The sequence below is a fragment of the Talaromyces atroroseus genome, assembly GCF_001907595.1.
Source record: "Talaromyces atroroseus strain IBT 11181 chromosome Unknown scaffold_8, whole genome shotgun sequence".
Classification (NCBI taxonomy): Eukaryota; Fungi; Ascomycota; class Eurotiomycetes; order Eurotiales; family Trichocomaceae; genus Talaromyces; species Talaromyces atroroseus.
Window position 1 is genome coordinate 486,198 of NW_017971440.1, and position 24,472 is coordinate 510,669.

The window sequence follows — 24,472 nt, forward strand, 5'->3', positions numbered from 1 at the left end:
AATTCGACGGTATTGCGGCAGTTGCGGTGATCAATATAGAAAATAGACGATTTTCTGGCAATCTCCTACTTTTGAGCTTAATTTGGCAAATTTGTAACGAGAATATGGATGAGGCTAGACATGGCATATGGTGAGGGGGGCAAGTAGGCAACCATATGCCACGCTTCACCCGGGGGTAAAGCTTCTGTGTTGGAAAAACCGGAGTTTAATGTTCAGCGAGAACTACTGAAATAGTGAACCGAATAACATGAAACTGGAACAGATCAACTGAAAAAGCAAGAGAGGAATATTTCGGTATATTGAATTTTAAAGAGTTCGAATATGGGCCTTGTAGAACTAGCTGCTGGCCGTAAGCACGCGCTTAAGCATCAAGCACCGAATGGTACAATATATGTGTTACTTCTTAATGCAACTAGCTAGCGAGTAGAACGGATATGACAGAGCTTACTATGCATTCCAACTATTAGCTCTCGCTTACTCCGAAGATTCCCGTACTCGTATGCATTGAGAGCTGGATGGAGTCCGGGAGGCTACCATGAATCGTATGATAACACATGACTTAACAGGGCAGAATGCGTGTAGAAATTAGAATGTATAAAGGCTATTTATTAGAAATAACCTGGGAATTGATGTATAACCACCGAGTCTATCCAGGTTGAAGCCACTGGTTTTGGATGGGCATTACAAGTTTCCAATGCAGTCTAGGGGGTTTTTTTTCTAGCAGCAACAACGCTTACCACGGTACTATCACAGAAGCCAAGGATACGTTCGACAAACAGAACTCCTCGTTAGCTGTGAAGGTGATCAGGGGACCTGTTGGATGATCCGCCGCCGCTCTCAAACTTTTAGACCTTTTATATGGACTACAATCTTTAGAGGCAGACCATGGTTTAAAAGAGGGACTAGTTCTTGACCTTACAGTCAAGAACCGTAGTGTTGGCTTTCAATATGCAGCGTCGTGATGCGAAGGACATACCTTACAAAAGGAACCAGTTGATATAATGAAGAGCTTTGTACGTTATGGCCTACGAAGCATCGAAGACAAAATCCACAAGCAGTCTTCCTAGGAAATGCCATATAAGAACAACAACAAAAAAAAAACCCTAAAAAGCTGACGACAACAAACAATCGTCATTCAAAGAAACATCCAGGCTAGAGTCTACCCCGGAAAATTGTTTAACGTTTTGACAGCAATCATGCAGCCCTTAAATCTTTAATCCTAATACACTGACCTCTCGTTATAAAAGAGCATCACGACTGTATCAGCTGTTTTTTTTTTTTTTTTTTTTTTTTTTTTTTTTTTTTTTTTTTTTTTTTTTTTTTCTTTTAATATATCTCAGCTCTTCGGAATAGCGATCAAGCAGAGCAGATGATTGCTGCATCACCACCATACCATGTATGGTTTAACGCATGCAAGAATCTCGGGCTTGTACATCTAGTTAGCTGCAATGCCACCAATGACATAATCAGTCATTGACAGGTGCCAGGTTCAGCTGAAGGCACCTTTGTTGAAGCCTGTGGCAAGGCTGAGCTAGATAGGCCCTAGTGGTAATTATTCCCTGAAAGTACTCGTCAGCCTACTTAGCTTTACTGTGGCGGAGCAAAACTTGCAACTGTTGAGGTCACATATGTAGCCTGTTTCTTTTTTACTCTGCACATCAAAGCCAGACATCATCGACTCAAAAGTACTCGCACATATCAATATGACGGCCGAGTGGCTGTCACAAAAGCTGTTTGAAAAACACAAACATGGATCTGCACCGAGCAGCGATGGAAATCCTGCAGCATATGACCCGCACTTCCCAGGCCTTGGGGGAGCCGAGGACAAGCCGGTCACCCAGGATCAATGTATTCTACACTTGAAGCTACTTGCAGCGCTAGCCGACTTGCGTGCCACCGTCTCCGCAATTGACGGATTGTTCGGAATATATGACTCTCAGGCTGAAAAGTTTGACCAAAGGACCCGGGCCTTGGTGCGCATCAAAGAGAAACGCTGGGAAATATATGTATCCCGAGCAGTAGATCGTTACGCAGAATGGTGGACAAAGGTTGTGCCATCTGGACAGCTTCCTACAGTATTTCAAATCCACTTTGAATGGTCTGGTATCATGCAGACACACCAGATGAGGTGGTCAGCAAGGGACTTGCCCCCGCTTGGTAGGTTGTGCCGGTGAATGATAAACGGGTCTGGTTAATTGATAGATCAACCCCTGGCAGATATCCTCATGGTTTGGCATGCCCATATGCTCAACCCTCGTGCATATCTAGAGGATTGCATCCGAGCCTCTAAAATGGCATTATGGAATACCGAGTTTCCATGGCAGTTAATCGGCAATGCTGTGAACCCCAGGAGTTTTGACTATCAACCTGGGGAAGAGGCGGCGAGGAAGTTCACGGAGATTACTGGGCGTCTTTGGGATAATATGCATGAACCCATGCAAAAAGAACTTGAGTGTCTGAGATGTTTGCGTCATTTCAATGTCCCATGGACAACTGGAGAGATTGGGTCCTCACCTGACTTTGCATTTGGAAAATGTACTGGATACGCTGATAAAAGTTTCAAGGCTTATTGCAAGTGCGGATTTGAGTATAATCATCAAGTCATGAGGGTCGCTCGGTTTCGTAAAGACGTGGAAGATCTGCTGGCGTCTAGCCATCCAATGCCTGGCACTTATCTGAATCTAGAAGGTATTCCCGAGTCCCTCGAGGAGTTCTCATTTCCAAACGATCTTATCAAGGCTGGTGATCGTGTGGTTTACAACGGTCTCAAACCTGGGGGAAATGTGAACGACATGATTGGTGTGCGGAACCTGGTTGAATCGCAGATAAACGATCCCTACATAATGCAGAGCATCAATGGTGGGACTATCAATGGAGCAATGAAAATATTACTTACAAAAGAACAAAAAATCGGTATCCGGCGCATGATGTCTCATTACTGGGAAAACAGTTCTATATTCGGACTGGACCTTGTTGGGGCTGTTATCCGGCAGGGCGTATTCATACAAAAGATGGATAATCTTGACTGGCTTCACTCACCAACGCTACCAACAACAATGGACCGATTGATACGCAAGTACACGATTTACCTTGAAATTTTGTTCAGAAATCCCGGTCAAATGGCCGTACCAACACTGGATATTGATCTTGCGTGGCACACGCATCAACTATCTGCATTTCGATACTACGCTTATACGACCAGTCGAACCACACCTAAGACATTTATCAACCATGACGATAAAGTGAGCGAAGGTAGGCTCTCTGATGCGTTTGAATGGACTAGCAAGGAGTACAAACGCCTCACCAACGGCGAGCTATACAGCGAATGCACCTGTTGGTACTGCGAAGCTACACGGGAGCCCATCTTGTATCCTGGAAATGATAGCATACTATCGTCGTCGTCAACAAGGCACTCGCGGACGCTAGCCAAAGGTTTACGCGATGATCCACGGATCTCTTCGGAGCCGGATAAAAGTCCACATATTTCGACTCACAACGCTGTTCGATCCAGCACCGAGACCAGCTTCGAGAAGGAAATTAGAAGAGAGCGTCTCCGACAAGCGTGGACCAAGGCAATTCGTCGGGCACATAAACACAGACGCACGGAGGGAGATGCAACTGGGGAAATGATGGTATGGGGCTATCCCTATCGTAATCGGCTCTATGCACCGTACATGGTCGACCCAAGCATCAGTGTCGGCCCTTACCCGAGCAGTCCGGGTTTGCTGAATGCCAGTATGGGGGGATATGGTGACTGTGCGGCGGGCACGTGTGCCAATATGGTGGCAGCAGGTGAATGCGTTGCTAAGAACGGAGGTCCGGATCATGGAAGCTTCTTTGATAATGTCGGCAAGCTTGTTGATGGTTTGGATGATGTCCTTGATATCTTACCCGGGGGTGATAATGGTGGTGGTCATGGTAATTGTAGTGTTGGAGGTGCAGTGTGTGGAGGAGGAGATGGAGGAGGAGGAGGAGGAGGAGGAGGTTGTGGTGGAAGTTAGGGATGCTTCAAATATTCGATATTCAGTCTTGTATATCTAAGAAACATGAGATGTCGTCAAATAGTATCCCACGTTTAGGTAACAGCAGTACAAGGATTGGATGGAAATACAACTCATAAAATCATCATCCCACCTGTATAGAATAATCGATGAAAAATTCTTCGACTATGCAGCAAATCTCGACCTAAATTGGGAATCCGCCGAATCGGATGGTATACCCTCATCTCAATCAAGACGATATAGACAAGCCGTGATATTATGACAGAGAAGGAGATGCTATTATAGAATGCACTTGAATAAACTCTGTGTCCAGGGAGCTGCGTAGATAGATTACTCTAAATGGCGTTGCTTTTTGCCTAGTCTACTCTTCTCTTTACCAATCTTATTCAAGAATCTTTCCACCCAGAGCCACAGAAAACTTCTAGGAGGGTAATAATCTAGAAGAAAAGCGCTAGAATCTACAGAGAAAGGACTAGATGCGACAAGAAAATAAACGAAGACATTTTTTACGTACATATACCCAGGTACATTTCTTTCTTACCATGATTTATAATACATATATATCCATGCTTAGTTATATTATACACGCCATAAGAGCCCCTCTCACGAAATTGCGCGAATTACTTCTTTAGGCAGTCGGCTTGCCCTAACACACACCCCAGATCGAGGATGCATGCACCTTACCATCGACTGGATGTCCGGATTTCTCTTACGTGAGCTGAACACCAGATTACACTTATAAGCGTTAAAGCGTTATATACCCCGGACTCTGAACAGGGATAGTTATTGGCGCAAAGCCTCGGCCCAAGCGCATTTCTCTGCCTGCCACTGATCCAGTACTAGCTGATCTCGGCATAGCAACATCGCCACCAAATGCATGTTATTTCAATAATTGCAAGTAGGCTAATGTCACCGTTACTTTGAGTTTCTGCGGGTTTCCCCGAGCTTGACTTCCAAAGCTGCAGCTTTGTAAGTACTTGGCGAGAGTATTAATTCACCTACAAGCTGTATTTATACGGGTTTATGTGGGTGGGCAATTAGTTCCAATGGCGCGATCAGCAATTTCCGAGGGCCCCCTTTTTTTTTTCCCACGTAGATATATGCATAATTTATAGAATTAGTAAGTGTAAAGTATTGGATTATGCGGAGAAGCGGGCTGGACTATATATATGTATGGGGCGATACTACGCCGCCGTCGAGTTACCCCGGATTGCCCTAACCGGGGTAAATACTAAATAGTTTATTAGATACTCTTGCGCGGACAACGTCCATTCTGGGCATAGCAGCACTTTATTTTTTTACTTGGCTGCAGCGTGCTAGCTTGAATTTGTAGCGACATGTCATGCACGAATGGCGAATCAATAGAATGAATGGTAGCAGTGCAGGACTTGTCGAGCACGCACGCACGCACGCACGCACGCACATGCATGCTAGAACAGGTATACATGGCTGTACATCGAAATGTCTCAGTTTAATTTCTGTTTCTTTTTCTTTCTGGCCCGTGAGTGGAGGAGATCTGCCAGTCGAGTTTGGATGCTGATGTAGGAGTTCTCGTTAAACATCTGAGTAATCTGTTGTTGTACGAGGATGCCTGTGTATAGATTATAGATGATACTATGTGATGACTCGAAATTTGCCAACCTCATGCATCGAGTCAAAAACGCCACCACATAGCCAACCAATTCCAGATGAGCCCGTGGATCCATGAAACATCGACCCTTCTCCTCTCTGCCTATAGGACACGGTACAGACCCTTGTACCTGACTACGGCTGGACATGGTTATGTGGAAATTAGCAATAACAGTGGCTTACTCGTATTCACCTGGTACCTCGGCTGCCTCGAGGAATGAGTTGACTGGCAGCTGACAGCTGATCTATGCTACCAACGTAGTACCCAGGTATAAGGAGTATACTTAGGTGTGCAGAGGCAATATATAAGACCTGTTCTGTCCTCTGAACCATTCCTGACTCACCTGCCTCGACTCATATATCCTTATACACACACCCACTCGTTCTCAGTGTCTGGTAGTTGTTTTTTTTTTATCAAAAACACTCGTTAATCGTCAACATGAAGTTCGCCGTCTCCGCCATCGCCCTCGGCCTCTCTGCCCAAGCCCTAGCCAAGCCCAGCTTCGTACAACGAAGAGCGACCAAGGTCCAGCGCGACCTCTCTGCGTTCGAGTCGGTAGTCTCGGCCGTCGACTCAGCCGTCAACACATTCCAGTCGGACGCCTCGTCCTACACAAGCGGTGACCCCAGCACCCTGCTCTCTGACGGGGACAACATCGTCTCAATCACCAACAGCGGCGTCTCTACGCTGCAGGGCGAAGATGACCTGGACACCAGCGATGCCGTCACACTCAGCACCGACGTTCAGACCTTGAGCACCGATATCAAGAGCGCTATTGACGCCCTTGTCGCAGACAAGTCTGCCATCGTCGCTGCCGGTGCTGGCGGAGAGGTCGAGTCCAGTCTCCAGGACCAGCTGACTGCCGCCCAGAGCCTGGCCTCGGTCATCTCGGACAAGGTCCCCTCGGCGCTGTCTGGTGTTGCTGATGAGCTTGCTTCTGGTATCACCGATGCTATCTCGAGCGGCATCAGCGCCTACTCCGGCACAGGCAGCACTGCTACTTCTTCCGTCTCTGGCTCAGCTACTAGCGCTGCTACTACTACGGCTTCTTCTGGCACCGTCACGGAGTCTTCCTCTGCCAGTGGTACTGGAAGTGGAACTTTTGTTTCTGCCACTGGTACTGCCACCGGCACTGCTACCGGCACGGCCACCACTACCTCTGTTGGCGTTGTTGGTTCCAGCACTGCGGTGGCCACTGCGACCACCTCTGGAACTGGCTTTGCCTCTTCCTCTGGCGTTGTTCCCGGCAGCAGCAGCACCTCGACCGGCGTTGTCCCTGAGTACACTGGTGCTGCCAGTGCCAACAAGGCCAGCGGCGCCGTCGGGCTTGTTGCCGCCCTTCTTGCCGTGTTCGCTCTTTAAATGATGGCTGTCGTTTGGCATTGTTGCAGATATATATAACTGGGGATAGTTTAATGTACAACAGTGATATCGTTCTGGTCAATAGTATGGGATAATAATATGGGCAGTTCTTCTTCTTCTTCTTCTTCTTCTTCTTCCAATACTTAAGCTAGCTACCTATAGTAACCTGTGGGTATAGACATCACCTCCCCATCCACCCCCCGTCCACCGTTAAAATCTCCCCCGAAACATACAAACTCGCCCTCCCCGCCAAAAACACCGTCGGCCCCTTGAAATCCTCTGCACTGCCCCATCTGCCCGCCGGAATACGCACCAGAATCTGCTGCGCACGCTCCGGATTGTTGATCAGCGCCTCATTCATATCCGTCGCCACATACCCCGGCGCAATCGCGTTCACATTCACCCCCTTACTAGCCCACTCGTTGGACAGCGCTTTGGTGAGCTGTGCAATCCCGCCTTTGGCGGCTGCGTAGGCTGGCACCGTGATGCCGCCTTGGAAGGAGACGAGAGATGCGACGTTGATGATGCTGCCGCGATATCCCCCGGAGGGCGAGGAGGATTCCGTGCCCGGAAACACGGGCCGTGTGAGCATGTAGGCGCCTATGTCGCGGCACAGAGTGAAGACGGTGGAGAGGTTGACTTGCAGGACTTCGTCCCAGTCGCTGTCTGGGAAGAGCTCGGCGGGATGGCGTCGCTGGATGCCCGCGCAGGTTACGAGGATGGAGATGTCGTGGCCGTCGGCCAGGACGGTTTTGCTGAGTTCCGAAACGGCTGGGCGTGAGGAGAGGTCGGCCGTGTAGATGGTTGCTTTGCGGCCGAGGGTTTCGATGGTTTGTTTGGTTGTTTGGTTTGTGGTGTCTCTCTGTATTTGGCAGGTCAGACAGACTAGAGTGATAGTAGGTTATGGGATGGTCAAGTAGTCACCTGCACGAGAACAATGTCGGCGCCTGCTTCGGCCAGGGCGATGGCCATCTGGGCACCGATGCCGCGAGTGCCGCCTGTGACCAGCGCGGTGCGGTTTTCGAGGGAGAAGAGGGATGGGAGAGACATTTTGAATTCTGTGGTAGACCTACTTGATGATGATGGTGGAATGCAGGGGATAGGATTGGGCGCAATATAAAAGCGTACGGAGTTCTAGGGAACTCCCCACGCGAGTGACCGCGGACTCGCATTTCTTACCGAGAGGGTTTACCGTGGGGTATCATGTATGCATCTATGTACCTGCTTGTATTGATTGTGCTAGAATGTCTGTCTAAAAAATTCAAATCACCACTCGCGAATCGACCCATCCGGGCCATAAAACTCCTTGCACTGCCATGGCTCTGTCTCCGTCGCAATCTTCCTGACCAGCGCCTCGTCAATCTCAATGCCCAAGCCCGCACCAGTAGGCGCCTTGACGAAGCCGTCCTCAATATTAAAAACGGTCTGATCCTTGAGATACGTGTTGAGATCAATATCGCCCGCCTCGACGTTGTAATGCATGCCCAGAGACATCTCCTGGATCACGAAATTGGGCGTGTTGAGCGCAACCTGAATGGACGCCGCGAGCGCGATGGGCCCTAGAGGACAGTGCGGCGCAATGGCAACGTCGTATGCTTCCGCCACACTGGCAATGCGCCGCGTCTCGCTGATGCCGCCTGCATGTGCAATATCCGGTTGTAGGATGTCGACGGAGTGGTCTTCCAGGAACCGCTTTACGTCCCAGCGGGTATAGAGGCGCTCGCCGAATGCGATTGGAACAGTAGTCAGACCCGAAAGCTGTTTCAGGGCTTCGGGGTGTTCGCAGAGTAGAGGCTCTTCGATGAAGAGCGGGCGGTGGGGTTCGAGGGCTTTGGCCAGTTGTTTGGCCATGGGTTTGTGTAGACGGCCGTGGAAGTCAAGCCCGGCGTCGAGACCGAGTGCTTTCACTGTCTTGAGGCGTTCAACACAGCTGTCGAGCACGGCAGGGGAGTCGACCCAGTTCACGTCTTCGGTGGCGTTCATTTTGATGCATTTCAGTCCTTGAGCAATGCGCGCTTTGCTGTTATTCGTTAGCATTATTTCTTTTCTTTTTCTCCCCCAAGGTAGAAACGCACGCAGCAACTTCCACATCACTAGGCCGATCACCTCCTATCCAAGCATACACCTGAATCTTGTTGCGCACTTTACCGCCCAGCAGCTGGTACACAGGCACGCCCAGATTCCGCCCCTTCAAATCCCACAGCGCAATATCAATGCCAGAGAGGGCGGACATGAAGACGGGACCACCACGGTAGAAACCCAGACGCCAGACTGTTTGCCAGATGTGCTCGATGTCGCTGCATCAAGGTTAGTGCCAACCGCTCGAAGAAGAGGAAGAAGAAGAAGAAGAAGAAGAAGAAGAAGAAGAAGAAGAAGGAGACGAAAACGTACTCTGCATCGTAGCCAATCAATCGCGTAATCATCTCGTCGAGAGCACCCTCAACAGCGAGACTGTGGCCCTCCAGCGTGCCCTCGCCCCAGCCATAGCGGCCCTTTTCGTCGGTGATTTTGACGAAGAGCCAGCGCGGCTTGACGCGGAAGTACTCGATGGATTTTATAGGGGCCATGACGAGACGACTAAAATAATATATTTCAAATAAAATAGCAAGTGCGTAGATAGGCACAGGATAAAGGGGCGTAAGTAAAGAAATCAGGAAGTCGGGGAAGGGTGCGGTTTATATCTGGGTCTGGATCTCTGCCTGAGGTACTCCATACAGTAATCATCGACTACCCCGGCATTTCTCTATGATACCAACACCATATTCCTAGCGAGCTAGGAACATAGTACGGACACCCCCCGAACAGCTTGCCCCCACACGAGCAGAATGGAGAATGGAATGCATGCTGAAGTTGAAGAGCAGGGATTCACTCGTACAAATGGCCGAGGCACGCAGCGTGGGGGCATTGCGGAGTTGCGCGGGGTACTCACATCGGACAAAACACCGAATGTCCTTTCAGAGCATGTCGAGATGTTCTTTTCAGGAGATGTCCTTTCCAGGCAATGAATGCATTCGGATTCGGATGTGCTAGTGCTACTATTCCTGCATACTACATATCCAGGGGGAAAAGAAAAAAAAAAAAAAAAAAAAAAAAAAAAAAAAAAAAAAGAAAGGATGGTGTGGCCACATTGTCATCGTATTTACTACAGGATAATCTATCGCGTCCCAAATCTTTGCTAGATCAAGGTCATAAGAGACATAGATTATTAAGCAAGCGACTGCTCCACAGCCCAACTTTCCTCAAACCGAGCCTTGGTCGCCGCAACATCAGCAGCAGGCGTAGGTCGTCGCGGGACACCGCCATATCCATAGAATGCCTGCAACGCAGCCTTCACAGCCGGATAGCCACCCTGGATCGCAATCCAGTCGGCGCGAGCAACAATCGCCTGCAGCTTCTGAGCCTCCTCGACCTTACCCGCCGTATACAGCTTGTACACCTCCACGCTGGCGCGCGGGATAACGTTGGCCGTGCCCGCAATCACGCCCTGACCACCGGCAATCAGGGTCTGAAGCGTAAAGTCGCAGGAACCACCAAACGTGAAGAAGTCGCTCCTATTCACCGACGAAGCAATACGCGCCAACTTGCCCGTGTTAGCGCAGGTAAGCTTTGTGCCGACGATGTTGGGGTGTTGCGACAGAGCAATGATCTCGTCAGAATTCAGGTCCACGCCATTCGCAGCGCCCGGAAAGTTGTAGATGAGCACGGGGATGGGCGAGGCGTCGGCGACGTCTTGGAAATACTTGATTCGGGACGCCGATGTGTCCTGCGCCTTGTAGTAAGAAGGGGGCAACGCAATCACGTAGTCGCAACCGGCCTCGGCGGCATCCTTAGAGAACACGATTGTTTCTCGGGTTGATTGCGCGCCGGTGCCCACGATGACGGGAATATGTTGGTAGCCTGCTGAGTCGAGAGCTTGGCGTGTGGTGCTGGCAATGAGTTTTCGTTCGGCGCGGTCCAGGTGCACGGCTTCGCCGTTGCTGCCCTGCACGACGATGCCGGCGACGCCAGACTGGGCGAGGAAGACGGCGTGTTTGGAGACGGTGGCGACGTCGACGTCTTCATTGGCGTCGAAGAAGGCGACGGTTGGGACGTAGACGCCGCCGGTGAGAGGTCGGGGAGACATCTTTTTTTTTTTCCCTTGTAAGGACTGATAGAGCTGTGAAGAGGTGGACAGGGAGATGAAAGAAAAGGTTGAGTGGAAAGGATAAAATAGAAATTAGAATAGGCGAAAGGGAAATAACCCCGTCGCTGGCTACAATAATAATACTAGGTCAGGCGCCCCCACGCAGCAAGGCATGTTTACAGCCACGCATATTCGCTATGCGATCAGACATATACAGGACTAGGCACATATATGGGACCAATAATACTGGATAATTAGTAATTTTACGTATGTGAAATACAGGAAGCTCACCGACACGCCATAGTAGTCCTTAGTTGATGTTACGTGGTGATATTAAGAACGGAAGCCAGAGGAAGATGATGACGACCCCGCAAAATCAACAAGAACAACCCCCACGCGGCTGCCCCACTTGGCCGCCCTTTGCCGGCCCCACAGCCCACCATCCCGCTTATTCAGTGGGATGCATTATTATGTCATCCATATGACTAAGCGAGCAACCCCTCGTTACTCCTCCCCTTCTGGCCGCACAACAACCACCTCCTCCACGCCTTCCATGCCCTGCAGCTCCCTCTCTAGTACCCGCTTCGAATCCTCCCATTCCACCCCAAACAGCCCAGAATTGAAGCGACACGAATACAGCTGTCCCGTCCACTCGTCTCCATTCTCCGCATCACACAACCGCTCGAGCTGCTGCCGCATGTCCCGAATCGCGTGCACCGAGTTCTCGAGGATGATGTCCGGCTTGCTAACGTATCGCCCGTAGGCGCGGGACGTGAAGAGGCAGATGATCCAGTGTTTTTTCTTTTTTTCCATCCCATCCTGGTCATCATGGCTGTTGTGACTGTCGTCGCTTATAGTTGCTGGAGTTGGGAAACAAGCGTAGTCTTCCTTTTGAGGAGGGATTATGAGCGCCGTGCCAAGCGGGACGTTTATTGTGCGCGGTTTGCCGGTTGTTGAGTGCACGATGGTGTAGGGCTGGCGTGTTTTGAGGAAGCGTTTGCAGTGCGCGTTGTAGGTTTTGAATGCTGCTGGATACTGTACATATATATATATTAAATGTTAATCGTTAATTGTTTTGGTTGTCGGATGAGGTTATTGAGCTGGCTCACCTTGTTCTTGAAACTCTTCGCAATCCCGCCGCCCCAGGATCCCAGACAGTTGCATGCATCTGTTGACGGATTAGTTAGGCTCATTTTGTATTCTTGAAAATGAAGATAGGCTAAGTGAACATAGCATACGGATAAGCGCTGCGCCATCAGGCGCGTCGAAGAGATCGCCCTCGATCTCGGCGATTTTCATCTTGGTTGAGGTGAAGTAAGGCCTGACTGATAGCTCAAAATCAAGATGCGAGCGTATGAGATATCATCTGGCTTTCAAATGAGTTGCCAGGTTGAATCAGAATCAGACGACGCGCGAATGTCTTGACGCTGACACGTCCACAGGAAAAGACAAAGTGGGTTAGCGGGTAGTTGCCTAGTTGCCTAGTTGCCTCGCTGCCTCGCTGCCTGGGTTATATCATAACCACTACATATGACTGGCTACGCCTAATAACAAGATCCAGGACATTATTACATGAACAGACTGCCTTGCAGAACACCCTCATCGTCATACAATGAGGCATACGAAGATACACGATCAAATCGTCAAACATAGCCGAACACGGCTACTCTTATTGTATGTACATGCACTCATTTCCATGCATCCTTGTAGTATAGAGAGACCCTCGTATACAAATGACTAAGATCCGAGAATCCAACAGCAACTTCGATACGCAAAACATGTACTCGTTCTTCCTGTCAAGGAATATGTTTCGTTTTATGATATATACAGTTGACCTCATCCATGTAGCGCGCCACTGGGCCTAGATTATTTGAGAGTTTAGCATCTATCAGCGAGATAAACCAGACGGAGAAAAGCACCATACCGAACTGGCAGTTTTCATGCCTTTTGGGCTTGAACATCCACCAAGTCTTAATCTCGCCTATGACATGAATATCAACCATGACGATCTCTGGGACAAAAGTTTTCCAACTAATAGTCCATGACGGTAGCCTTTGCCCGTGGCTCACCAATCTTGGATGTGCTTCCATGCGGCATCCCGATGCTGGCCAAGTTAACAAAGTGGCCACCGACTGTACCTTCCAAAGCTCTGGAGAGCAATTTGATGAAGACCTCACGACGATCAGCTCAGCTCATTGATGACGGAACTGGGTGTTGCTCGTAAAATTTGACCGCTGATCCTCGCTTGGAGTACCTTCCAAGGACTTCGCTAAGGGATGGGAATATACAGTAGGTGGCAAAGGGCTAATAAGAGCCTGCTGTTGCATTGCGGCAGGCATCTGTGAATATTGAACTTGTTGATGGCGTGGCACCATTCTGTCGGTACTGAGTTGTGTTGGTAGTTAAAGAGTAAGGAAACCAAATTGGAGAGAAAAATGAGAACCCAGTTCTTCATCAAAAATCCCCTCCCATGATCTCTACCTCGGGGGTTGTACTGAAGGGAATTGGAATTCCGGCGAGTTGCTCTTTGTGCTGCTTCCTCGACAATTCTCAACTGTCGTAGGGCTGTTGTGAATACCTTGCTGTTGGTGTAGCATTCTAGATTCAGCCGATGTGGGTAATAATATTGGTTGAATATTAAAAAATCAAACGATGACTATCCTCAAAAATATTGAATCCTATGTCTATCAGAAGCTCGGGTCAAGAAGCACAGCCTGCGTATTGCCTTTCGGGGCTCGAAGGGCAGACTGATGTGCCTCTGTGTAAGCTCAAAAGCCCATACGGCGATGTTCGTGCGTTAGAAGTCTTCATCCGTTCTCCCATCATACATGACCATTCAACGTTCTTTGCGCCGAGGTATCGACCGTTTCTATTTTGGAAAATCTTGCCCGTTGTGAATCTACACTCCAAGTCTAGAAATTGAAGCCCTCAGGCGCGGCTGGACAGTCACATGGTGTACATCATCTCAATATAGAGATCACGTGTAAGCCTACACGATCGTTAACTTTCTTGTTGGAGGTGTCGATGTATTCTTCCCAGCGGACAAGTTTTTTCCTGGGTCCCATTTCAAGTATGATGTATTAAGGGGCTTAGTAGCCGCTCTGAAATCTGATATAACGACTTTGGCCAGGCCATATCTAGACGATTCTTAGCATGTTCAACGTCATCGCATTGCAGTTTTAGCTCGCACTGCGACAGAGCCTGGGTAAAGGTTATCATTCTTTACAATATCGTTTTCTTGTCTCTGATCGGAATTTTGGCTAAGGCCCGGATCTCAGGGTCGAGAGAAAGCCCAGCGTGATTCTCTGGGAAGAGAGCTGCTAAAATGAACAAATCGTCTGAGAAGAACCAGGCTGTCGAGGAAACGAACGCCCCAGATGAGAAGTCAAAGGTTGAGATTGAACCCAGTCACAATGATCCTGACCGTGGAAATCAGGATAAGACGGTCTGAGGGATTGTCTGATTCTCCTTGGTCGTTGAACTCCTCGACGAATAAATCCGTTCAACCTGGCCTGGGTGACACCAGGAAACATCTCCAGAACCTGGACAGTCATGAGGGGGTCGTTCTTGCAGCTTGCCGGGCAGAATGATTAAAAATCATCTTTGAGAGATTAGTGAATCGTGAAAGCAATTTCAGAGATTTGATAGGCGATACTTACCTCATACATTGTGAGCGCCATGCAGGGAAATTAAGAGACGATCACCATCTTCCTCTAACTAGAGTGGTACTTGCTAGAACCAAGACAGATAGTGGTGCATTAACTCAGCCATATAAGCTTCCAGCAATATACGTGATGCTAGACAATGACGCTAAAAACGAGTTGCTGTAGCGATCTGTAGGAGCTCCTTTGCTCACAGCCTTCAGAGCTTCCTGTGTAAGAGCAAGGTTGTTATGGAGGGCAATAAAGAGTAGTATTCCGCATGAGCAGGCTTTCTGTCCATATATGGAGAAGCAGAGGGCGTTGGGCTTGGATTTCTGACCACTTGCCTGCGATACCCCATTCTGTATTTCTCTCTGTATATTTTTCTCAACCCGCTGCACCAAGTTGCTCAGCTCCTGATCCAGTGGATTCACGCCCCATGTGTTCTTGATCTTGATAGATGGCATGAATATACACGGCCGCCGTTCGATGCCTTGGATCTTTGCGGTTTCTGGGTCTAGCCATAGACAAATTCTCATTGCACATGATCGATACAATCCTGATGAAATCTCCCAAAATGCGAATCGTTGTTCGATGTTCAGCCGAACTTTCAGTGGGCACAGGGTTGCCGTGAATTGCCCGGTTTCTCTAGGCAACCAAGTTTGGGGCAAGCATATCGCAATTCTTTCAGTGAGAAACCGTGTGGCCATACTATCCTGAAGTTGATACGGATGGGACACCCGTTGTCTAGTGTCTAAGTAGTAGAAAACGACATCCAATGTCACGAAAATAACGCACAAACAAGCTTTCATTTGCTCGATTTGATCACGCGGATATGCAAGAGTCTCTCGACCGAAAAAAGAGTTCGAGCAAAAATAGCCGTCGCAAGCGAGACTGACGAATGCAGTAATGAAGAGTAGAATCGTCGTCCACATCAACACCACAACTGTTGTGATCCTCCAGGTCAAACACTTCTGGGTTTATTTGACCGCTGCATGTAGCCCTGCGCCAGAGGTGATTCTTTTGAAAAGCATCTGGTGACAGTGGATGGCCTGTATCGTGGCGTTTCGCGTGAGGGCGTTGTCAGATGTCGTGTATGATTCGTGCTGACGATGGGAAACATGGTGATAATCAATCAGATCTGGCAGATGTGTCCTTTGCAGGCATCTGATGTCATTACCGTCGATGCACAGCGGTACTCAATGCAAGTATCGAAAACCAGGATTCAATCTCCAACCCACAAAAATCAAGAAGATAATCGTACAAAGCTGATGGCCTGTTTGCATTGGGTTGAACGATTGTCTTGGCCCGGATACCCAGATGTATTTGTATCTATCTTTCGGCTTCAAAGCACTGTCTCAATCAACACCGTGGGGTCTTCTGATAATCTGCAGTAATGTAATGCTGAGTAGGCCTTCTTTGTGCATACGTGTCATTTCCTGATTCTCAGATGGTAGCAGGAATGTCAAGTCTCTTTATCAGTGGTAGGGTAGTTGCCATCGTGGTCGCGAATGACACAGATGGCCATAACAAGGGTCCATAAGAGAAACAGTGGCAATGGCTTGACAAAAAAAAAAGTCGTACATGAAAGGAATATATGCCATGGTTTTCTCTTGAAATCATCGTGATGGGGATGCCCCTGATGAACTTGGTTTCTGCCTTGCATAACTGGCGGTTCGATAAAGCGAGCTCTTTGTATGTTATGAAGAACCCTAACCTTCGAGTACAAGTAGAAAAATGTTCATCACGCAAAATTCTAGAGCCGGTTTTGTAAACCAAGCTTTGAAACATCATTCAAAATAACACACGAGCACGTCATTCATATACCTAGCGACCTGGCAGAATAACTATGGCTCTTGGGATGCCCGTTGTATTATGTTCGTTTCTGGTCAGGGGAAGGCTTTCGTTGATGGCGAATAGAGGCTGCCCATGACCGTTCTCAAAGTCAATAAGTGGTCTTTGAAGATAGCAAGAAGAGAGCAAAAAGACCACAAAGAATGATTAAGAAATACGCGATTTCCCAGTGGCTCAGACCTCCACTCTGTTCTCATTTCGCCCACGAGGTCCGTTCCTATTTCATCGTACATCTCATTTTGCGAAGATCACATATGTTGGATTGAGTTAGGATTCTCGGTTGACATATTGAAGATCCATTCAGTTGGCCACCAATTCATGCGTGACACACGTGGACTCCGATCTGCAACAACTTCAGCCAGGCTGTCGTGTATACTGATTGACAGGGAACCCCCCTGGTATAAAGGGCTCAGGATATTCAAGCCTGATCTTATACACGGGTTGTCCCTGACTTCAAGGAAGCGATTAGGGATTGTGTGATGATCGAAAAGACTTTTTTCAAGAACTTGAAGCCACGGAGACAGACATTGAGTTTCACGCTGGTTTTGATGTGGTTTTTAAGTCCAATGCATTCCGACAATCAAAGTTCTGGTGGTATTCATGACAGTTGGAGGCTGCTTTGTGGTCGATTTTGTCTTGCACAGGCTCTTGTTTTTCCAAGCATCATCAGAAGACATTGCATGTTAACTGCGAGACCATTGACAGCACGCAGGTGGTCTCCTGTATGCCCCATATCTCTTCCTGAAGATCGTTTGTAGCATTGGTAGATGCTTTTCTCTTTGTCTTCAGATTGGGAGGTCAGAACATTAGCCCTATCCGCTTGTTCTTCCGAACTTTCGAGGTTTGTGTGTTCATTTGCCTTCGAGCGGCATCTCTTTTGTTCAATACCCGACTTCGTCTTTTTCTTCATGAATGGGTCCGTCAATAGTTCAGGCCGTATGTCCAAACTCTTCAGACAGATAGCAGCACCTCCCGGATTCGTACTTTGTCTCGACCTGTGGATGTATTGCGTGAGAGACTAACTCCACAACTCGTATTTTTGCCATAGATAGGCAAACGACACAACGCTTTTGAATGCAGTCATGATGGACCTGGTGGCATATGCCGGAATTTGCCTTCGTTTTGGGGCATCTTGGAGGTGAAGCAAGGACATGAATCGTCCTGAAGAAATGATGTGGCATTGCATGCTGCGTTGCCAATGCGTTCAAGCGTTGTCAATCAGTTGACAACGGGCAAGATCAGACACCACGAAGAAGGGGTGATGTAAGCGCAAGGCAATGGCAGTAGACGATCAAAACTGAGAATGAAGGCTTCCGAAGGACGCTCCTGAGTGAGTCTTTTTCAGGAAGTTTTCACCAAAAGATTTTTTCTGTAAGGGCAGATGATGATGCCCCCAATCTGCTTGGTCTATTGACCATGTAGGAACATCGTCGAAGAATCCAGACTCTATCAAAACTCTGCTTCTTAGGAAGAAAGGATTCCCCGGGGTCTTTTTGAAGCTCTTCATTGAAGAATAATGGGAGGAAGACGCTCACGAGGCGGTGGTAGGCAAAGATGGAGGTTATTTGAACGTGTTGATTCATCGACCTCGCGATTACGTGTGGCTTTGTCCGGAGTCACGACAATTATATGTTCCTTCCTTCCGATCTGAACGTAATCAGCAGTGTTCAACATTGATATCAAGCGAGAATCCCTTACATTTAGCATACCTCATCTGCGAAGTCATCTACCGTGGTAATGCGGGCAGAAAAGAGATAAATGCTGTAGCCGGATCATGAGCTATTGTATTCTTTAATGAAGAAAATTGAGTGTAAGGAGAGGGACATACTGTTGATCGGTTTGTTTAAGATGGTTATCACCGTTCAGCTGCATGGACTCAAAGTCAATGAGCCAGGTCCTTGATGGTTTCTCGGACTAATGAGTCATCAGGTCTGTCTTGTAAGTCCTCGGCTGTTTTTGCTATTGTCAGATCCATTGCTGCAAGGTCAACAGCCGTTTCGGTATAAAAAAATGTCGGTACGAGGGCGGATCACGGAATATCGTGGTGGCTTCGTGTTCAGACTTTCTGACCAGTCGGCACGCGAAGTAGGAGTGAACCGGTTTAGGAGATCAACGATGTTGAGGGCAGCATCTCCTTCTTCTTCGTCACCAATTGGAATTCCCTCGTTGACATTTTGTGGCGGTTTGACTTTGTGGTAAAGAGGGTGAGGCTAGAATATGTCGCGGACGAGACATCAAGAAGCTCTGCAGCCTCTTGGTAGTAGAGGCTCGAGAGACAGTTTGTCTCGGCACAGGGGCATGTTGCTTTGCTGATGACAGTGCGTGGTCTTTGTGGATTGACTGTCAAGCTTGGAAATCGGGTTGAAAAACGAAAATAAGAACAAATGTAGGGCTTCAGGGCCATGAAATGTAATGACTGCGAGACATGAGGTATGCCGCTGCATATATAAAATCACGAGGAGGTTCAGGGACTCCTGCAAATTTGGGAGAGCCACCTTTGCAGGAAGCCCCTGGGGGGAGAAGAAAAAGAAGAGCTCAGTGGGTGATTTGGCTCCTTTTATGCCTGAAGTCGTCTTCTACACCCCATGCCATGACTTGTTGGAACTCTCTGCTATGAAAACTCCGCAGGCCTGTAGTCCTTTGTCTGACGTATGCAGATAAAGAGCTCTGACGAGCCACAGGATAATTCCGCTGCAGATGTGGGCAATACAACGCCCTGAAATGCCAGCATCAAAGCACCGGCGGTATACAAACAAACAAGGAGTGCTGGCAGCTGCGTCTCCACACGCGGGCAAAGGCCGTTGACGCAAACGCCCAAGGTTGGCTCCGCGAATATCAAAATAGTACCGACTGCTGGCTGTGGCGTCGTTCTACGTCCCTTCACAAAGGATTCATTCATATTCATCAGCTTGCGGCATACAATCACGCAGGTTCCCGATGTATTCTCCTGTCCGCGATGTCGGAGTTACAGTAGACTTAGGGTTAGGGCTATCTCTCTCTACTGTAACAAATTTCTAGCGCCCGCCCAGACAGGCCCAAACGGCGCCAGTTCGCATCAAAATGTGTTCTAGAATGCATATGACCTGTCATGCTCTTTATTGATATCTCCATCTACAAACAAAGATAGATTCTATTCCGTGTTGAGAGGCCGACGCGGAGTTCGGCTGGCGTCCGGCGTCCCACTCGGCGTGAGTCAGAAAGACCCCTCAAATCACCTCGTTGAATTCTCCAAACAAAAACATCTTTTTCACCGGCACCTCAGCATCTCCCATTTTGCAGTCGAAAGGCTTTCAATCGCATAGACTCTATTCCGGGCACACGCCATTGCCATTGCCATGACTGCTGTCCACCAAACGAGCACCGGCAGCAGCAAATTAGCCGATTCACCGGTGACCTTTGACATACCTCTGGAACTAACCAATTTTCCCCCATGCGGCTTTGTTGCTGCAGATGCCCAAAAAGGCAGCAACAAAGACGAATCGTCACTTCACCGGGTTTCGTCCCACGGTATCCATAGTGATCGTGGCGACCATGAGCAGCCTTCTGCAGGGCAAGAACAGCCTACACCGACAGACGACGCAACAAACATTGTAGATAGCTTCCCCGATGGCGGGACGCGGTCGTGGCTCGTCGTGCTAGGCTCGTTCTCTCTTCTGATGGCCTCGTACGGCATGATGAATTCCGTCGGCGTCTTTCAGTCTTACCTGGAGACCAATCAACTCTCGGCGTACAGCAGCACCGATGTTGGCTGGATCCCGAGTGTCTTCGTGTTTGTTACACTGCTTCTGGGCGTGCTGGTTGGCCCATTGTTTGACTCCCACGGCCCCAAGATGCTGGTCTACGCCGGGTCAGCGGTGTTCATGCTGAGTCTTTTCCTGTTCGCGGAATGTACGTCTTATTGGCAGTTCCTGCTGTGCTTCAGTGTGCTTGGCGGTATTGGTGCAGCCATTCTTAGCACGGTGGCGATGGCCTGTGTTCCGCACTGGTTTCAGGTGCGTGCCGGAATGGCTATTGGAACGGCATTGGCTGGCTCGGGGCTCGGTGGTGCTGTGTTTCCTTTGGTCTTGCGAGCGGGCTTTTCCAATATTGGGTTCAAGTGGACGATGAGGGTGCTTGCGTTTGTAGTTGGGGTTTTGTGTTTCCTGGGCTCGTTCATGGTTCGCTCCAGACTGCCGAGGACGAAGGCGTCCAAGGCGATTGTTGATTTCAAATGCTTCAAGGATCTCAAGTTTACCTGGATGACCTTTAGTACTTTTTGTACGTCTCGCCCCTCTCCTTAGTTTGTGCAAGACGGAGCTAACGAGAGACAGGTCTGGAACTGCAATACTTTTCCTTCCTCGGAATGTTTCCGACATTCGTCACCACAGAAGGCTTCTCGACTAACATGAGCATCTATCTCATTGTCATTATGAACGTGTATGCCCTTCTCTCCTCACTCATAAATTTCAAAAGATCTCTAATATAATACAGATGCGGCGTCCTCGGCCGACTCATGGCCGGCCGTCTCTCCGACCGATATGGACGTCTCAACACACTCGCCTCCGTCGTCCTACTAACCATCATCTGGCTCTTCGCTCTCCTCTACCCATTCAGCAAATCCGCACCCGTCCTGTACATCTTCAGCTGTCTGTACGGTATATCATGCAGTTCCTTCATCAGTCTTGCGCCGGTATGCATCCGACAGTTTTCGGATACCAAGGAGATTGGATTGAGGTTTGGAACTTGTTATTCCGTTGTTAGTTTTGCGTATGTGTCCCATTTTCACCTACATATATATTGCTTGGTGCATTCGCGGTTTTCAAAGATGAAGTCTGACTTGAGCAGCCTGTTAATCAGTATACCCGTCACGGGAGACTTGATGGCAAAAGCCGGCCCGGGAGCGATGGTGCTTTGGTCTGGGGCGCTGTTGGTGTGGACGACGGGGCTACTGGCCTTGACGAGGTGGACATGTTTGGGATATCAATGGAAGTGGAAAGTCCGGGTATAAAACAGATCGTGAGGTTAATGCATAGACCTTTTTGTTTTGATATTGTACTTATTTTCGTGCTGCCTTTCTCGGCGTAGGTTATATAACCTTAGAGAGAAAATTAGGGCTAAAACTGCATCTCAATATTCGACCTCGCGTGTAGTAATAACACCAAACCCGACTCAGCTTGCCATCCGCATAGTCCAAGGCCTGTGTCTGTCTGTTAGTCTATTGGTTTATTCATTTATTATCTAGACGATAAGACTTACTAAATGTTTAAAGAAATAATCCACCCTCCGTTTCTCGTGCCCAAGCCACCCATCATGAAGGGACGAGAGAGGGCTATATCCAGGAAATGTTTGCGCACTATCAAAGTCTATCCAGAGCACTCTCTCTTGTTTCCCTGGCTCCACAGAAACCATCATATTCCGGGGATAAGGGTCATGATGGACAACCCTCGCCTGATGAATTTCATCCAGAATCTAGCGCAGTTTGATAACCCGGTGCTCTGAAAAGGTATCTAGGTCTAGTTCTCGAAGGCATAGAATATATTCAATGAGAGCCGCGTCGGGAGGCAGTTCGCCATCGCAAAATATTAGATATAAATCTGGCCAACGCGTAACTTGTATTGATGGTGCCGTAGAAGTCTGGAATGACTTTTTTTTTATCACAGAGCCCTTTTTCTTTCAGGCGTTTGTAGGCCGCAGACTCGCGGATGAATAGGTTTTATTCGGTATCTGGGGAACTGAACTCACAAGGAGCTCTGCCGCGATACTTTCATCAAGTCAGTACCTAACATGCTGACAGAGCTACTAAATCAAGGATGTTTGACACGTACCACCTTGAAAACACAATGTTTTATGGTGTGCCAGTACTTTGAAGACGGTCGAGTGCTCTCCTTACTTCAGCGTTCCAAGGAATTTCACATCAGAGGGTTCCACATTTAGCTCGTAATCCATCTGGACAATGCTGATGGTCCTGTTTGCAGCGTGGTTGGTTTCTAAGAGCAACAAGCGTGTCCGCTTATTATGCAGGGGCCTGTTGATGCCTTAAGGCATCCAGGCGGAACCATACGGTGAACGTTATGTATCAGATATACTAGAACGATATTTTATTTTAACTTGGGTGGGTTACCAATGGATTATGGTCTTACAATGCGTGTATACAGACTTGCAAGGTACCTACCTATCCAGTAATAGACGAACCTCAGCAAAGAATATAATAATAAAGCAGCCTCACGTAGGCAAAACCACATCTTATCTGATAGTTACATGACGCTCTTTCAGAAAAGCTTGCAAGTACGAGTGAAAAAGCCAACCTGCCATGCAATGGAATGACTGGAGCGGCAAATCTAACAAGCAAGGAGACTCGAAAAGAGAGCACTCATACCGAAGTTCTAACCAACTAATGTAATAAAATGTATGCATAAAAGGTTGGAATGAAGGGGTTGGCACAGTGTAGAATATGGTGGTGCATGTCAATGTCGATGTCGAGTCGAGGATAGGATGGTAGCTGATGGATGTTTCTCATGTTAGGTAGTAGTAATGTCTCGCCATTTACTTGTTTAACACACACTATGTTTGTACGGTGATATGATATGCGGGCATGATGATCCCTTGATGCTAGCACAACCATCTTCTCATCGAGAAACTGCTACGATGCAGACAAGAGAGCACAATATAACACCCAACTTTGAACCAGACCGGAGCTGAATAGACTGAAAAGCCATGGCTAGAAGCGTTCAAGGGATGACGGTGGATGCGCGGGAATGTTGCAGTTGCATCGACTATTATTGCTGCGACAAAGCCGGCTTAATCTATTGTTGAATTTGGTTTCTCCTTTCTAGCCAGTACTACATACACAGCAGCTCTAATCATAGCCATTCATTCATTGTAGACTTGCTCAGACACTCTATGAATTCCGTCAAGAATGGTGGTGGACTTGTCTCATGCAGTCCAAAAAGCAACAAAAATTCCCCGGCCCTAGCCGGCATAATACATAGAACACCATAAAAAAACGTGGTCTAGATATTGCTTAAATTGGAATTGACCTGTATCAGATGAAGACCCCAAGCCTAGACTACTCAGGTATGTGCATGAACTTGTCCACATGTCCGTCCACAGCCGCTCAAAACGGAGCTTACTCCCAGTAAAGACCGACGGCGCCTTGCTTCGGTTCTCGCTTCGCTTTGCTTTTTGCTCAACCAAGTGGCTTGCGTCTGGTGTACTCTCGTTTCTCGAGAATGGATTCAGCCACTACTCGTACGTATCTCGCAAGTCTCCGCATGCCAGGTCGCACAGAGTGACTCCGCCGAGACAGACAGAGCTCTGGATTCATAGACATGTGGACAGAAGCACAAGACGATCGTTCAGTTTCCCAGTTTCAGTACATGCATGTTTATCTGATTTATTTCTCAAAATATGGGCCCCAACCGTATCCACCCACTAACTTAGTTATCTGGGATATCCAATAAAACAAGAAATAGACAGAAAGAAGCATTTCGCATACTCTGGCTTTCGCCCCCTTTCCGCCGGCCGGGACGGAACTTCAACCCTAACTCGACCAACAAACATATCAACTTTGCACAAAGTTCTGTAATACACGTGCAACTCCTGGTTCAAACATTTCTAAATTCGGAACCTGGAAAAAGCTTATGCATTCCTGCCCGATTCTTAACCCCCCTATCAGATAATCAATGGCTTATGCGCCACTCGAATGCTTCAATCCATGGGATCATATGAGAGGATTATGCAAGTACACAGTGTATGGGTGGCAACATTCTTTTCTCGACCAGGAATGGATTTGAGGGAATACAGTAGCATAGCAGATATCGACTCACTACAGTGCTACCTACCTACCCTTTGTGTATTCCGTAGACACCTGAGTAGTATCCCC

General features: G+C 48.2%; 7 protein-coding genes across 7 annotated transcripts; 3 read left to right on the top strand and 4 right to left on the bottom strand.

The window, feature by feature from the left end:
- Positions 1-1,703: 1,703 nt before the first annotated feature.
- On the top strand, positions 1,704-4,001 carry UA08_06124 (hypothetical protein; the record flags this gene model as incomplete). The annotated part of the gene is made up of 2 exons (XM_020268413.1): positions 1,704-2,157; positions 2,203-4,001. The coding sequence occupies 2 exons, from the start codon at positions 1,704-1,706 to the stop codon at positions 3,999-4,001; spliced, it is 2,253 nt and encodes a 750-aa protein (XP_020118755.1).
- A 2,068-nt stretch (positions 4,002-6,069) lies between these two features.
- On the top strand, positions 6,070-6,993 carry UA08_06125 (hypothetical protein; the record flags this gene model as incomplete). The annotated part of the gene is made up of 1 exon (XM_020268414.1): positions 6,070-6,993. One exon carries the CDS (start codon positions 6,070-6,072, stop codon positions 6,991-6,993), a length of 924 nt encoding a protein of 307 aa, XP_020118746.1.
- A 181-nt stretch (positions 6,994-7,174) lies between these two features.
- Positions 7,175-8,043, bottom strand: UA08_06126 (hypothetical protein; the record flags this gene model as incomplete). The annotated part of the gene is made up of 2 exons (XM_020268415.1): positions 7,175-7,855; positions 7,918-8,043. 2 exons carry the CDS (start codon positions 8,041-8,043, stop codon positions 7,175-7,177), a joined length of 807 nt encoding a protein of 268 aa, XP_020118747.1.
- Positions 8,044-8,259: 216 nt separating this feature from the next.
- UA08_06127 (hypothetical protein) lies at positions 8,260-9,560 on the bottom strand (the record flags this gene model as incomplete). The annotated part of the gene is made up of 3 exons (XM_020268416.1): positions 8,260-9,013; positions 9,069-9,290; positions 9,385-9,560. The coding sequence occupies 3 exons, from the start codon at positions 9,558-9,560 to the stop codon at positions 8,260-8,262; spliced, it is 1,152 nt and encodes a 383-aa protein (XP_020118478.1).
- Positions 9,561-10,198: 638 nt separating this feature from the next.
- UA08_06128 (putative 4-hydroxy-2-oxoglutarate aldolase, mitochondrial) lies at positions 10,199-11,116 on the bottom strand (the record flags this gene model as incomplete). The annotated part of the gene is made up of 1 exon (XM_020268417.1): positions 10,199-11,116. The coding sequence occupies one exon, from the start codon at positions 11,114-11,116 to the stop codon at positions 10,199-10,201; it is 918 nt and encodes a 305-aa protein (XP_020118560.1).
- Positions 11,117-11,620: 504 nt separating this feature from the next.
- On the bottom strand, positions 11,621-12,415 carry UA08_06129 (ADP-ribose 1''-phosphate phosphatase; the record flags this gene model as incomplete). The annotated part of the gene is made up of 3 exons (XM_020268418.1): positions 11,621-12,151; positions 12,226-12,284; positions 12,355-12,415. The coding sequence occupies 3 exons, from the start codon at positions 12,413-12,415 to the stop codon at positions 11,621-11,623; spliced, it is 651 nt and encodes a 216-aa protein (XP_020118559.1).
- Positions 12,416-19,946: 7,531 nt separating this feature from the next.
- On the top strand, positions 19,947-22,089 carry UA08_06130 (hypothetical protein; the record flags this gene model as incomplete). The annotated part of the gene is made up of 5 exons (XM_020268419.1): positions 19,947-20,868; positions 20,922-21,027; positions 21,082-21,346; positions 21,436-21,592; positions 21,860-22,089. The coding sequence occupies 5 exons, from the start codon at positions 19,947-19,949 to the stop codon at positions 22,087-22,089; spliced, it is 1,680 nt and encodes a 559-aa protein (XP_020118558.1).
- Between the last annotated feature and the right edge of the window lie 2,383 nt (positions 22,090-24,472).